Here is a 14,967-nt window from a genome sequence, read left to right on the forward strand (position 1 = left end):
GGTTGAAAACTTCATCTCAATACAAAATAAATAAATCTTGATAGGAAGCAGTAAAAACTAAACCATCCATCAACAGACACTTGGAATAACCATGTAGGACATTAGCATACCAAGTCCAACATGGCCGTCACCTCGCCCAACACGGACAGCTACTGGCCAGTTGGGGCAAACTAATGTGTGACGTGCCCAGGGTGATATAGAGGCAGTTGATAAAGGATGGCTCCAATTATATTATAGGAGGGGGGTGGGTGTCTCTCACAGGGTAAATACAGAATGTGAACATCACTTGTGTTTGGGGGGAATCGAGGTTTGGCTCCTTGTATCAGCTTAGCCTTGAACGTTGGGCTGCACATGTTGGCTTAGCCTAGACAGTTGGCCTACACATTGGCTTAGCCTAGATTTGAGCCTAGATTCTGGCAGGTGCCGAACACATTAGCTGGGACTAACAAGCGGCCATTCTAAAAACCTGGCTATCATAATGATAAACCCAGACATTTCCTAATTTCTATAACCTACACGCTAGCCTAGCTGCGGTAAACACGAGTTTCTCCCTGCTCGCTGTCTACACACTAGCCTAGACAAGGTCTACACATTAGCCTAATTAGACATGGTCTACACTCTACACATTAGCCTAGGCGGTGTACACATTAGCCTAGACATGGTCTACACATTAGCCTAGCAATGGTCTACACATTAGCCTAGCAATGGTCTACACATAAGCCTAGACATGGTCTACACATTAGCCTAGACATGTCTACACATTAGCCTAGACATGGTCTATACTCTACACATTAGCCTAGACATGGTCTACACTCTACACATTAGCCTAGACATGGTCTATACTCTACACATTAGCCTTGACATGGTCTACACTCTACACATTAGCCTAGACATGGTCTACACTCTACACATTAGCCTAGACATGGTCTACACACTAGCCTAGACATGTCTACACATTACCCTAGATCGTCATATCCTTACACACCAACTGAGCCTAGATTTTCGCTAGCTAAGACAGATGGCCTGTGGGTGAATCAATTGGACACAGCTGGTCCTATAGCTGACCACTCACAATGCTAGTCCGAATGTTATTACTAACCAACAAAGAGGGAAATTTGTTAATTACTTTTGTTATAGTCTTATTAGATAAGCTCACGTGAAAGGGATCAAATAATTTATCTGATATTTGAACTTGAAATTAGCAAACAAAAACGAAATGCATTACTCTTAGTGGTGGGTGATCTTTTTCAAATTAGTTTTTGGGTTTTTTTTTTTCATTTAAAAAAAAATTAAATTTTAACTCTTCTAGTTCCCAGCATTTGTTGTTTTGTGATGTAAAATATTTGTGCAACTATAAAAACGTCTGCTAGATCTAGACGCCACGGGGAAAGAGACGCGAAAATTCCCGTGATAAGCTATTGAGTTGTAACATCTTTTATTGAAAGAAGAGTTCTTATAAACAGATGTTTTACAGTAGCCTTCTACACGTAAAAAAAAAAAAACCCGCGGTTTCGCATTTCACATAGCTCGTTTGACAAGAACAGCGTCTGCCTGAATGGGGAGATTGCTTTTGTTGGTGTTATCGGACGATGCAGGTGGAGGGTGGCGGGAACGGCGGGGTGAGACGGTTGTGACTTCTTGAAGTTGTTGAAATTTTTTAAACGGTCTGTCGAGCCGCCCCACCCACTCTCTCCCCTAACAAAGTGAAACATCTCCCCCCTCCCTTACTTGTTCGGTGTAGTCTTTATGTGACGGGATGGGACGGGGCGTGGTGGGGGAGAAGGGTGTGTGTGTGTGTGTAGTAAACGATACGAAAACCAAGGAAAGATAACTACAACAGTGGTCACTTTGTGGTCACGTCTCAAGGTCATCCAGTCCCGCACTTAAAGCAATTTATGGCCGACCGGTGCGCTAGTTGTCTGGTGAGACAGTTCAAGGAAAGTTACAGACGATAAATGGACCGAACCCTGCTGTCTGTCTGAACCCGGCGCCTCCACACAAACCCGAACCCCGCAGATCCACGTGAATCTTATAATGGGAAACAAAAGACCGAGTCACGAAATAAACCCGTGGTTGAGATGCAGGCGTGAATTAATTCTAATCTTGTCAGTGAAGTGAACAACCAATTAGCAGACGAGACCAGCTTCAACGCGCGTGCCTCTGTAGCAGGGTGCACGTGCGAGCAGTACTCACAAGGAAATGTTTAATTATTCTATTAGCTCTTCGGGAGGAAAATACATTAACAACCAATTAAAACCAATCAAATGATCAACGCTTTTTTTTCAGTGTACAGGCCAACAAATTCATGTAAAGTGTCTTACACACTCATAGCGTCATAAGATCAGTCATGGCCTTACACAATCATAGCCTTATAGGCCTAGTCATGGCCTTACAGTCTTACACAATCATAGCCTTATAGGCCTAGTCATGGCCTTACACAATCATAGCCTTATAGGCCTAGTCATGGCCTAACACAATCATAGCCTTATAGGCCTAGTCATGGCCTATCACAATCATGGTTTTACACATTCATGGCTTTGTACAATCTGCCTATGCACAAACATAGCCCCACGCGATTGAGGCTTTAGTTAGGCCTACATATTATAACCTTATACAATCATCGCTAAACTTAAAAGCTTGGTTATCGTACTTAAGCGTTTTCAACAATTTTTTAGAGGCTATCGTCAAACGTGGTATTATAATTAATTCTGAGCAGTGGCGTAGCGAGGTCGGGTGTCACCCGGTGCGGCACTTAATGGTGTCACCCCCCCCCACCAGAGGCGTAGCGACCCTTCCCGGGGACAAACTTTCAAATTTTTTATTTGCACCCCCCCCCTCAAACTTTCGATTTGCACCCCCCCCTCAAACTTTCGATTTGCACCCCCCCCTCAAGTTTTTCTCTATATATTGCTATTTTTTGCCTTGGTGTCACCCCCCTAATTGGTGTCACCCGGTGCGGTCCGCACCCCCCGCACCCCCCTCGCTACGCCCCTGATTCTGAGAGAATGTTTGCTTCTTGTCTAGTCTAGCTCAAGGCTAGTAAAAAGGAATGAAAGGAAACAGGCACTTCAGCGCCACCTAGCGTCGGAGTGTTTTTCTACAGCACGTTAGACACGCACACAAAAACCAGATGTGTTCCCTCCCCTCATCTGGTTCATCTGGAACAAAACAAAAATCTCAAAAAAAAAAAAAAAAAAAGGAATAAGCCTAAATGCTTAAAATAGTGAGCTTTAAAATGTTACTCCCTTAATAAATAAATCACAACTAGAAGCTTACATTTAGTTGTATTCAAATTGTTTTATTGATGTTTTTGGCAAAAAAAGTTTTCATACCACAAGTTAAGATTTTAAGATTAAGGTTATCGTTAAGACGCTTACGACTGCAGATGGGGTACTGGATTTAAAAACCTAATCCAGTAGGCAGTTCAATATTTTAAATATCAACACAAAAAGGGTTCATAGTCACATTTTATTTGAAATGAATATTTAAAAAACCCAAAAGATAAACCACGAATAACTGGTTTTATTTGTACACAATTTACGAGATGTTAAAAATCTTTACTATAACCTTTAAAGAAATCCAACAATATAAAGGTCTATCTTTTTTAAAAAGTATATTTTTTTAAAAAGGAGGTAACCCGTTTATAAATATCTTCAGGATGTTTAACACAGTACTTGCCCCTGTTTGTACAAAAGACTCATAATTAACAGCTTTCAGACTAGTAGCATACAGATTTACTCGCACATTAATCTTAATCTCCAGGCGCAAAATTCCATTATCTTACGAGGCTAAAGGCGCCATATGTAGATCTATATGTAACAAGGATACATATACAATATTTAAAGTTAGGAGTAAAAAATAAAGAGAATTAAAAGTTATAGAACACAGTGCTCCATACAGTGCTAAATGTTATAGAGCACAGTACAAAAGTACTAAACGTTATAGAAAAGAGTACTTTAATATAGTACTAAATGTTATTGAAAAGAGTACTGTCATAATGTACTAAATGTTATAGAACACAGTGCTCCATAAAGTACTCAATGTTACATAACAGAGTACCATGGTAAAATTAAAGTCTGAAAATACATTCAAGTTAGATAGCTGCTGTCACAATCATGACATAATTGAGTTCACGTTAATTACCAAAATCTTAATTGGTTGGTCACAGGCGACACGGCAATTTTTGCCATTTAATTTTTACAAAACTAGACATCTATAAGTTTAAGTACGTCTTTAAGTTACATCCACCGTCAAGGTAAGACCTAGATTTATTTTATTGCAAGTAGGTAGTTGGTATCAAGTAGAAAATGCACAACTATCATTATAAAGTTTGCTTGCATTGAAGATTTATTTAAAACTCGAATGATTTCAGCATGTTACAGTGAACATATGTTGTACAATATTCCAGTCACAGCTAGAAGTATCATTTACTGCAGAAATTAGCTATATGTCAGCTCGAAATGACATCTCCGCTAGATGTCATTCACTAAAGCACTTAGCTTAGAATTGTCTTTAATTGTCAAAAGTAAATCACAAATTTTCGATTTCAACAAAAACAAAATCTATTTTCCCTGTTTTTGTTTTAGAGACACAAAATGGAAGAGAAGAACCTGACCTTGACACTTTACGGGGTCAAGGACCTGCGCCTGGTAACAATATTTTGTTTAAAGTTAAACATTTCCTCCTATACTTCTCGCTGGAAGTTTATTTTGAACAATTTTGTTTCTAGAATTAGATGAATGCCAAGTGCAATTTCATTTTAAAAATAGATAAAAGAGAAACAACTCCTACAATAATAACATTTATAAATTATTTCATGGTTGTCTCCCCGGACACACGATTTACTCTTCCATTTAGTTATACAGATGGTGCAACATTTAAAGAAATTTAAAAAAAAATTTTTTATCGCTTTTACTGACTATAAAAATGTTTCTTATTAAAAACACAATAAATTTATTATTAAATATACTACATCTAAGATTTAAATAAAGAAAAGAAAAACTGCTGTAAACAAAATATGACGTATCTGATCTAAATATAGTATAACGTGAACCCTGAGTTGCCTCACGCCTCTATCTTTACTACAGGGATGAAGGGGGTTTAAAACTCATTGACACTCACCTAACAAAACTGAACTGATTTGTGATTTTAATACGCAGGTGGAGAAACCAGTCCGTGAGCCACAGTATGGAGGTGAGTGAGAGTTTACACGTGATCTGTAACCTGAAGGATTGGGTAATTCTTACATTCCCCTCACCTTATTCGGACATTCCATTCACCTTTTCCGGACATTCCCCTCACATTATCCGGACATTCCCCTCACATTATCCGGACATTCCCCTCACATTATCCGGACATTCCCTCACATTATCCGGACATTCCCCTCACATTATCCGGACATTCCCCTCACATTATCCGGACATTCCCCTCACATTATCCAGTCATTCCCCTCACATTATCCGGACATTCCCCTCACATTATCCGGACATTCCCCTCACATTTTCCGGACATTCCCCTCACATTATCCGGACATTCCCCTCACATTATCCGGACATTCCCCTCACATTTTCCGGATATCCCCCTCACATTATCCGGACATTCCCCTCACATTTTCCGGATATCCCCCTCACATTATCCAGTCATTCCCCTCACATTATCCGGACATTACTCCCTGCCATTCTGACAATCTCTCTAATCATCTGGACAACCCCTCCCCATTGTTCGGACATTCACTTCACCCCCCCCCCCCCCCACATTTCATCTCGTCATTCGGACATTCCCCTACCCCTACCGCACGGACAAACTGGACATCCCCCACCCGGACATTTCCCCCCATCACCATAAGGCAAACAATAGTTCTAAATTTACCCCCCTCCCCCTGACCTTTGACCCCTCGTATCGATACCTAGAATGGGACGGAGTGGTCTAGCGGTAGAGAGCTGGACTGCTAACCCGTAAGCCTCGAGTTCGAATCCGGGTTCAAGTCAGTAAACCGTCCCTGAGTCCACCCAACTCTGATGGGTACCTAACTCACGTTAGGGAAAGTAAAGGCGGCTGGGCATAGTGCTGACCACACTATCTCTTCATATGCCGAGGTCACAGAAACAAGTGAACTCTACTTCACTTGCCCCATAGACCGTCAGGCTTGAAAGGGAAACTTTACTTTTTTACTTTTATCGATACCTAGAGGTCCAGATCAGTGTTCGATCTGTTGGAATCTGCGGCTCTGACGTCACCTACTGGCAGACGGGGAGGATCGGTAGCGTCGTGGTCACTGACCCGCTGGACATGGGTCATGAACCCAGTGGGGTGGTCAGCAAGGTGGGAGCCGGGGTCACTGACCTGAGAGTAGGTAAGTCACGTGGTTGTCCAGGTCACTGACCTTACTGATACATATGAGATAAGTAGCATCAGACTGACATGTGACATGATATGAGTATCATTAGATTGACATCAGACTGACATGAGACCCATGTCATGAGACCCATGTCATGAGACCCATGTCATGAGACCCATGTCATGAGACTGACATGAGACCCATGTCATGAGACCCATGTCATGAGACTGACATGAGACCCATGACATGAGACTGACATGAGACCCATGTCATGAGACCCATGTCATGAGACCCATGTCATGAGACCCATGTCATGAGACCCATGTCATGAGACTGACATGAGACCCATGTCATGAGACCCATGTCATGAGACTGACATGAGACCCATGACATGAGACTGACATGAGACCCATGTCATGAGACCCATGTCATGAGACCCATGTCATGAGACCCATGTCATGAGACCCATGTCATGAGACTGACATGAGACCCATGTCATGAGACCCATGTCATGAGACCCATGTCACGAGACCCACACAGCTCTATCCCTGTAGGTGACAGAGTTGCCATAGAGCCCCTGATTTCCTGCCAGAGTTGCCGTTACTGCCGGCTGGGCAAGTACAACGTATGCAGCAACCTGAAGTACCTGGCCTCACCCCCAACTGACGGATGTCTGACCCGATTCTTCTGTCACCCCGCCCACTCGGTTCACAGGTCGATACAACCAATCACTCAACAATCGTCAAAAATGGAATTAATAATTTTATTGTAATTTCCATTCTTTGAGGGTTGCTAAAGATCATTACCCCCCCCCCCCCATTCCTCCTCATCAAAGCTTGAATAACATTTTTTAGTCTAACCGTAGGTCCTGTTAAAACTTAACATATCTAGATAAATTTATGAATATTCAATTATTCTAAGATTAACCTAATACCCTTGACCCCGTGACGCCCTTTGAAATGGTTCCAGACTTCCAGACAACGTGAGCTTTGACGAGGGCGCCCTGGTGCAGCCTCTGGCACTCGGCTTCCACGCCTGTGAGAGGGGGGAGATCACTGTAGGTCATTACGTCCTGGTGTCTGGCGCAGGTGAGTCCTGATGTCCTAATGTCCTATTGTGTCCCTAATGTGACTTGACTTACTTGACTTGACTTAGTCCTCTTTGCTCCTTATTGAACATAGGGCAGGGGTCGGCAACCTTTTGAAGCAGAAGAGCCAAAAGTTACAATTTTCAAAATTTCCCTGGTTTTAAAGAGCCACTAACATTTTTTTTATTTCAAATATTTTATTTTTTAGCGCAATTTCCATTCTGGAGAATTGCGTTTATTAACCCGTCATTTCTGGATGTATGAATGGATGGATGGATGGATGGATGGATGTGTGTCCGCAGCTTTAAGTCGCATCTCCTCCTCAACGAAGCAATATCGATGACTAGTTCCAAAAGCAATTATGTTAAGCAAGTTACGAGGATGAACATAGGCTATAAAAATTCCGGGTTTCTTTCATGGATTTCCCGGAAAAGCCAAAAAACCTCGAAAAAAAGCAGTTTTTTGCCCATATCTCGGCAACCAGACCACTTAGCGACTTGAAACATGTACCAATCGATTCCTGCCATAATTTAGAACAATATTGCCGAAGAAAGTTTTCAAAAATATCCTTTCGTTCGGTCACAAAAAAATTTTTGAATTAATTAAAATTTGGACCGAATTAGTAGGCATTTTTTCCAACCACACCACACGCGTCATCACGTTCAATAGCTGCACCATCACGTTCTATGGCTTCGTCATCACGTTCAGTAGCTAGGCGCGCAATGGTTTTTAGTCATGTAACTCTATTGTAAATAAAACATGTAAAATACTGAAATTTTTTTTTAATAAAAAACGTTTTAATAACTAACCAATGGTTTTACTAACCCTGCTCTTGATTTACGCTACGACAGAGCTATTTTTAAATAACATAAGGAAATTGCGCTAAAATTGTCACTAGACTTTTTAATTAACTTGTTTATTAAGATTATTAGTATTTGTGCAAGGAGCTGGAGAGCCGCATCTTGATATCAAAAGAGCCGCATGCGTCTCGCAAGCCACAGGTTGCCGACCCCTGACATAGGGCCTCCACCATTTCCTTCCATTTCTTCCGATCCCCGGCTATTAATTTTGCCATCTCCCAAGACATCCCTGTTGGCTTCAGTTCTTCGAGAAGACTCCGCCTCCTGGTCTGTCTTGGGCGCCCTCTCTTCCACATTGCCCTAATGTGCTCGTGTCCGTTCATTCCGTCTGTGCAGTGAGTGGTGGTGAAAGATGATTTCCTTTACAATAGACCCTTTACATGGTCCTTTACATTTAGGTACATTTGGTCCTTTACATGCTTTTACATCTGTGTACATTAGGTCCTTTACATCTGTGTACATTAGGTCCTTTACATCTGTGTACATTAGGTCATTTACATCTGTGTACATTTGGTCCTTTACATCTGTGTACATTAGATTCTTTACATCTGTGTACATTAGGTCCTTTACATCTGTGTACATTAGGTCCTTTACATCTGTGTACATTAGGTCCTTTACATCTGTGTACATTAGGTCCTTTACATCTGTGTACATTAGGTCCTTTACATCTGTGTACATTAGGTCCTTTACATCTGTGTACATTAGGTCCTCTGGGAATGTCCGTTGTGCTGGCTGCTAAAGCTTTTGGAGCTGCCAAGATCTGCGTCACAGGTAGGTCACACTGCTGTCAGGTATAGGTCATACTGTTGTCAGGTGTAGGTCACACTGCTGTCAGGTCTAGGTCATACTTTGGTCAGGGGTAAGTCATACCGTTGTCTCAGGTAGGTCACACTGTTGTCAGGTGTAGGTCACACTGTTGTCAGGTGTAGGTCACACTGTTGTCAGGGGTAGGTCACACCGTTGTCTCCTGTAGGTCAAGATGTTGTTTTTGTTTTTCACCTGACTTGTTCCTACGTCATTGATCGCAAAAGAAAGTAATCACAGACTTCTAAATAGACACACACACAAAATACTCAAAGAATTCTCGACCTACTTGTATCTAGACATCGACCAGAGTCGTCTGGATTTTATAAAGAACATCGGAGCAGGCGTTACAGTGACTGTCGGCGCCGAAACACCGGAAGTGACGTCACAGAATGTCAAACAAAGTTTGGGGCGCGATGCAGACGTCGCCATTGAGTGTAGCGGAGACCAGAGGGGCGTGGCTAATGTTATATATGTAAGTCATTTGGCTAATGTTATAATGGGTGGCTAATGTTATATATGTAAGTCAAATGGCTTATGTTATATATGTAAGTCATGTGGCTAATGTTATATATGTAAGTCATATGGCTAATGTTATATATGTAAGTCATGTGGCTAATGTTATATATGTAAGTCAAGTGGCTAATGTTATATATGTAAGTCATGTGGCTAATGTTATATATGTAAGTCATGTGGCTAATGTTATATATGTAAGTCATGTGGCTAATGTTATATACATATATAACATATATATATATATATATATATATATATATATATATATATATATATATATATATATATATATATATATATATATATATATATAACATTACCCCCCACCACATGTGGCTAATGTTAAATGCAAGTCGAGGGGTTAATGTAATATATGTAAGTTTTGTGGTTAATGTCATACCATATGTAAATATCGTGGTTATAACACAATATGCTACTATGATAGTATCAGTATAAACCAGGGGTCGGCAACTAGCGCATCGCGAACCGCATGCGGCTCTTTTGAAGTCAAGATGCGGCTCTCCAGTTCCATGCACAAATATTATTAGTTATTTTATTTTCAAAACTCTTTAAAATATCATTAAAAAAAAAACACTCATCACTGACCAATGGGAGTAGGTGAGGTAGAAAGTATACGGACAGCTGACAGCCGCTTGGGTACCAGGCCCAGCCCCACATTCGTGCTGTAGCCAGCCCTGGGGCAACGATTCCACTTTTTCGAATATCCTTAAATGGGGAATGTTATTTTATTCAGAATGCATTTCTCTATGTGTCAGAAATCGTTGATTTGACGTGAGTGACGTAGTTTTTTTAGTTATTAGCTTCCTACTGTTGAGCCGGGTACTGGACGGTGGGGTACGAGTTTACCCTGGGCTCTGTGGGGTGGAAGATAAACCTGGTGAGAACCAAAGGACAGAAGGACAGAAGCGACCGATACACTGTTATCAAACCGATATCCAAGCCAGTTAGTCGGCGTTTGTCGTGTTGAGGCTTGCCTGGCTAATGTAAGACACCGACTGAGCCGGTGATGTCAGTAAAGAAACAAAAAAAAGTCAACTAGTGGATTGGGATAGTCCTATAGTTTTATTTTTTGATTACTAATTTCATTTTTCTGGCGAAACAAGTGCATTTTTTATATGAATAAATATTTTTTTCATATTTAAAGCTATTTATTTTGATTAACAAATCAAATTTATTTACCTAATCCTATTCAAATAATCAAATATTGAAAAACATTTTTTAGCGGCTCTTTAAAAACTGGGAAATTTTGAAAATTGTAACTGTCGCTCTTCCTTCTCAAAAGGTTGCCGACCCCTGCTATAGACTGTAATCCTCTGGAAGTGCTATTTAAACCCTCACTGATGTTTTTCCTTTTTTTTTTCTTTAAAAAAAAAAAACAAAAAAAAAAAACGAAAAAAAAAAATGGAAATAAAAAAAACCTCACTGATAAAAATTGAAACATCAAATAGAACAAAATGTTCAATTAAAAAAATGAATACTATTAAATTAACAGTTTAGGTGTCTACTACTTATGAAATTAATTGGGTAATGATCTAGCCCTTTTCTTTTTTGATTAAGTAATAAAAGCAGTTTTAATTTTAAAAATTTGAAAATAATGATGTCAATTATGCCTTTATCAAAGGTGTATCTAATTAAGGCAGAATAAATAACAAAGAATATTTGTTTAATAGTGCAATGAATGCTTTCTTACAATTATTAACAATTAAATTATAAGTTGTTTCCCTTGTTTTGATCCTGAAAATAATATGGATGGTAATTAAAACAAGCCGAGTGTATTGTAAAGAAAGGGCTTAATAGACCCTATCTCTTTCATTGAGCTTTCGTGGCTAAAATAAACAAACGTGTAACGCATAATTAACACAGCTATTTAAATTATATTTTTTAAAATATAAAGTTCGACCTTCAAACATGGAGGCGCATAGGGCAGCTGAAGTAGAGTTCACCTATTTCTGTGACTTCGGCGTATGAAGGGATTGTGTCGTCCGCACTATATCCAGCCGCCTTTACTTTCCCCAAAGTGAGTTAGATACCCATCACAGCTACGTCGACTCAGGGACGTTCTACTGCCTTGAACCCCAATTCGAACTCGAGAACTTTCGGGTTAGCAGTCTAGCGCTCTACCACTAGACCACGTCGTCCCATTTAAAAACAAAGACGTTGAAAATGAAGACGGGTAGATTGGCCCCTAAATAGCTACGGTCAAACGGACGTTAGGACTTCAGGTTCGGGGTTCAGCCATCATTACCATGGCAACAAAGGTTACAACGAAAGCTGCTCAACTGTATTATTGATACAGTAGCACCTTCCTCCCCTCCTGTTATATAACTTCGCTCCCCATCTACTCATTGGTTGATTCGAGTGACCTTGACCCACAGAGCACCAAACACACGGGTAAAGTTGTGATCGCAGGGTTTGGTGACGTCACAACGTCCGTTCCGCTGGTGGAGGCGACCTTGAAACAGCTTGACCTTCGCGGGATGATTCGGTTCGCTAACAAGTGAGTACCATTCTTCTTGGCTCTTAATTCTAATGAGTGCCCGACTTTCATCTTTGTCATCCAACCCTAGCCGTAATTCGTGTCCCCAACGTATGTGTTGATATTTATCTTTCACTGTGTGATGCAGGTCCCGAATGTTTTCCTGTGTGACTCCCAAATGTTTGCCTGTATGACTCCCGAATGTTTTCCTGTGTGACTCCCAAATGTTTCCCCGTATGACTCCCGAATGTTTGCCTGTATGACTCCCGAATGTTTTCCTGTGTGACTCCCAAATGTTTCCCCGTATGACTCCCGAATGTTTGCCTGTATGACTCCTGACTGTTTCCCTGTGTGACTCCCGAATGTTTCCCTGTGTGACTCCTGACTGTTTCCCTGTGTGACTCCCGAATGTTTCCCTGTGTGACTCCCGAATGTTTTCCTGTGTGACTCCCGAATGTTTTCCTGTGTGACTCCCAAATGTTTCCCCGTATGACTCCTGACTGTTTCCCTGTGTGACTCCCGAATGTTTTCCTGTGTGACTCCCAAATGTTTCCCCGTATGACTCCTGACTGTTTCCCTGTGTGACTCCCGAATGTTTTCCTGTGTGACTCACGAATGTTTTCCCGTGTGACTCCCGAATGTTTCCCTGTATGACTCCCAAATGTTTCCCTGTGTGACTCCCGAATGTTTTCCTGTGTGACTCCCGAATGTTTTCCCGTGTGACTCCCAAATGTTTTCCTGTGTGACTCACGAATGTTTTCCTGTGTGACTCCCGAATGTTTTCCCGTGTGACTCCCAAATGTTTTCCTGTGTGACTCACGAATGTTTCCCTGTGTGACTCCCGAATGTTTCCCTGTATGACTCCCAAATGTTTCCCTTTGTGACTCCCGAATGTTTCCCTGTGTGACTCCCGAATATTTCCCTGTGTGACTCCTGTTTCCCTGTGTGACTCCCGAATGTTTGCCTGTATGACTCCCGAATGTTTTCCTGTGTGACTCCCAAATGTTTCCCCGTATGACTCCCGAATGTTTGCCTGTATGACTCCCGAATGTTTTCCTGTGTGACTCACAAATGTTTCCCCGTATGACTCCTGACTGTTTCCCTGTGTGACTCCCGAATGTTTCCCTGTGTGACTCCCGAATGTTTTCCTGTGTGACTCCCGAATGTTTTCCTGTGTGACTCCCAAATGTTTCCCCGTATGACTCCTGACTGTTTCCCTGTGTGACTCCCGAATGTTTTCCTGTGTGACTCCCAAATGTTTCCCCGTATGACTCCTGACTGTTTCCCTGTGTGACTCCCGAATGTTTTCCTGTGTGACTCACGAATGTTTTCCCGTGTGACTCCCGAATGTTTCCCTGTATGACTCCCAAAAGTTTCCCTGTGTGACTCCCGAATGTTTTCCCATGTGACTCCCGAATGTTTCCCTGTATGACTACCAAATGTTTCCCTGTGTGACTCCCGAATGTTTTCCTGTGTGACTCCCGAATATTTCCCTGTGTGACTCCTGTTTCCCTGTGTGACTCCCGAATGTTTGCCTGTATGACTCCCGAATGTTTCCCTGTGTGACTCCCGAATGTTTTCCTGTATGACTCCCGAATGTTTTCCTGTATGACTCCCGAATGTTTCCCTGTATGACTCCCGAATGTTTCCCTGTGTGACTCCTGAATGTTTCCCTGTGTGACTCCCGAATGTTTCCCTGTGTGACTCCCGTATGTTTCCCTGTGTGACTCCCGAATGTTTCCCTGTGTGACTCCTGTTTCCCTGTATGACTCCCGAATGTTTCCCTGTGTGACTCCTGTTTCCCTGTGTGACTCCCGAATATTTCCCTGTGTGACTCCTGTTTCCCTGTGTGACTCCTGTTTCCCCAGCTACCCCACTGTGATCGAGGCTATAGCGTCAGGCCGTGTGAACGTCCTACAGCTGGTTACCCACAGGTTCCCCCTGGAGAGGGCGCTGGACGCCTACAACATGGCGCTGAGGAGGGAGGGCGTCAAGATCATCATCGACTGTCACAAGCCAGTCACGTCACTCTAGTGCTTTACCACAGGACAACGGTCAAGATGACACGTCCAGTTTAAAATAAAGCAAATGGACAGTCCTCAAATCAATTCAAATTTCCGGAGTTTTCAAATTTACAAGGTTTAAAGCGTCAAATGTCTGTAATCTTTCATGAGCAGCTTTAATGTCATGATTCGTGTTGAACCTTTCACCTCTATAACTCCAGCCTTTCTCTGTTAAAATTCCAGTAAAAATTAACAAAAATACAAATTGTCTTTGTTTTTATGTTCGGAATTCTATGGCAACCATAAAAACAACTATATTTTTTTTAGCCACCAAACATTGTTTTAATGTTGTTGAATATAGAAATTGTTATGTAAGTGCATTCTGAATGATAAGATATTGGCCTAAGTCGGGGTGTCTTGATGTTGGTATGGGATAATTTTGGTCAGGAGCCGTCCTTTGGGAGTTTGAGGTCATTGATCTCAGTAGGCATCGCCAACTTATGAGGCGTCCCTAACTGCACAGTGCGTGATGTGGGATGTTCCCAAGCACTCATAGATGGTTTGGTGGGCCCTGGGGTTGCATGGTGCTACCCGGCACCCTCACATGGTGTCATGCGCCAATGTGTTGTGGGATGCTGCATGGCGCCCATGCCCACACCCAGTAATTTAATTTTTTTTTTTTTTTTTTTAAATTGTTTTATTATAATTTCTCTAAGTCCTTTGATAACTGTTTGCTGCTGTCACAATAATGTCCTAGACTTTTCAACTTTTACCCAGTAATTTAATAAAATAGTAATTTCCACACTGCTGTACGGATTATATAATAACGCAGAGTTCACGGCTTTACCTAAAAATAAAATGTA

General features: G+C 41.6%; 1 protein-coding gene across 1 annotated transcript; it reads left to right on the forward strand.

The window, feature by feature from the left end:
- Positions 1-4,211: 4,211 nt before the first annotated feature.
- Positions 4,212-14,370, forward strand: LOC131943767 (sorbitol dehydrogenase). The gene is made up of 10 exons (XM_059304034.1): positions 4,212-4,255; positions 4,587-4,649; positions 5,160-5,193; positions 6,188-6,352; positions 6,892-7,051; positions 7,307-7,425; positions 8,990-9,055; positions 9,388-9,563; positions 12,001-12,122; positions 13,970-14,370. Exons 2-10 carry the CDS (start codon positions 4,596-4,598, stop codon positions 14,133-14,135), a joined length of 1,062 nt encoding a protein of 353 aa, XP_059160017.1. The 5' UTR covers positions 4,212-4,255; positions 4,587-4,595; the 3' UTR covers positions 14,136-14,370.
- Positions 14,371-14,967: the final 597 nt, after the last annotated feature.

Source organism: Physella acuta, unplaced genomic scaffold, assembly GCF_028476545.2.
Source record: "Physella acuta isolate Inbredline_101_S28 unplaced genomic scaffold, ASM2847654v3 ptg000466l, whole genome shotgun sequence".
Classification (NCBI taxonomy): domain Eukaryota; kingdom Metazoa; phylum Mollusca; class Gastropoda; family Physidae; genus Physella; species Physella acuta.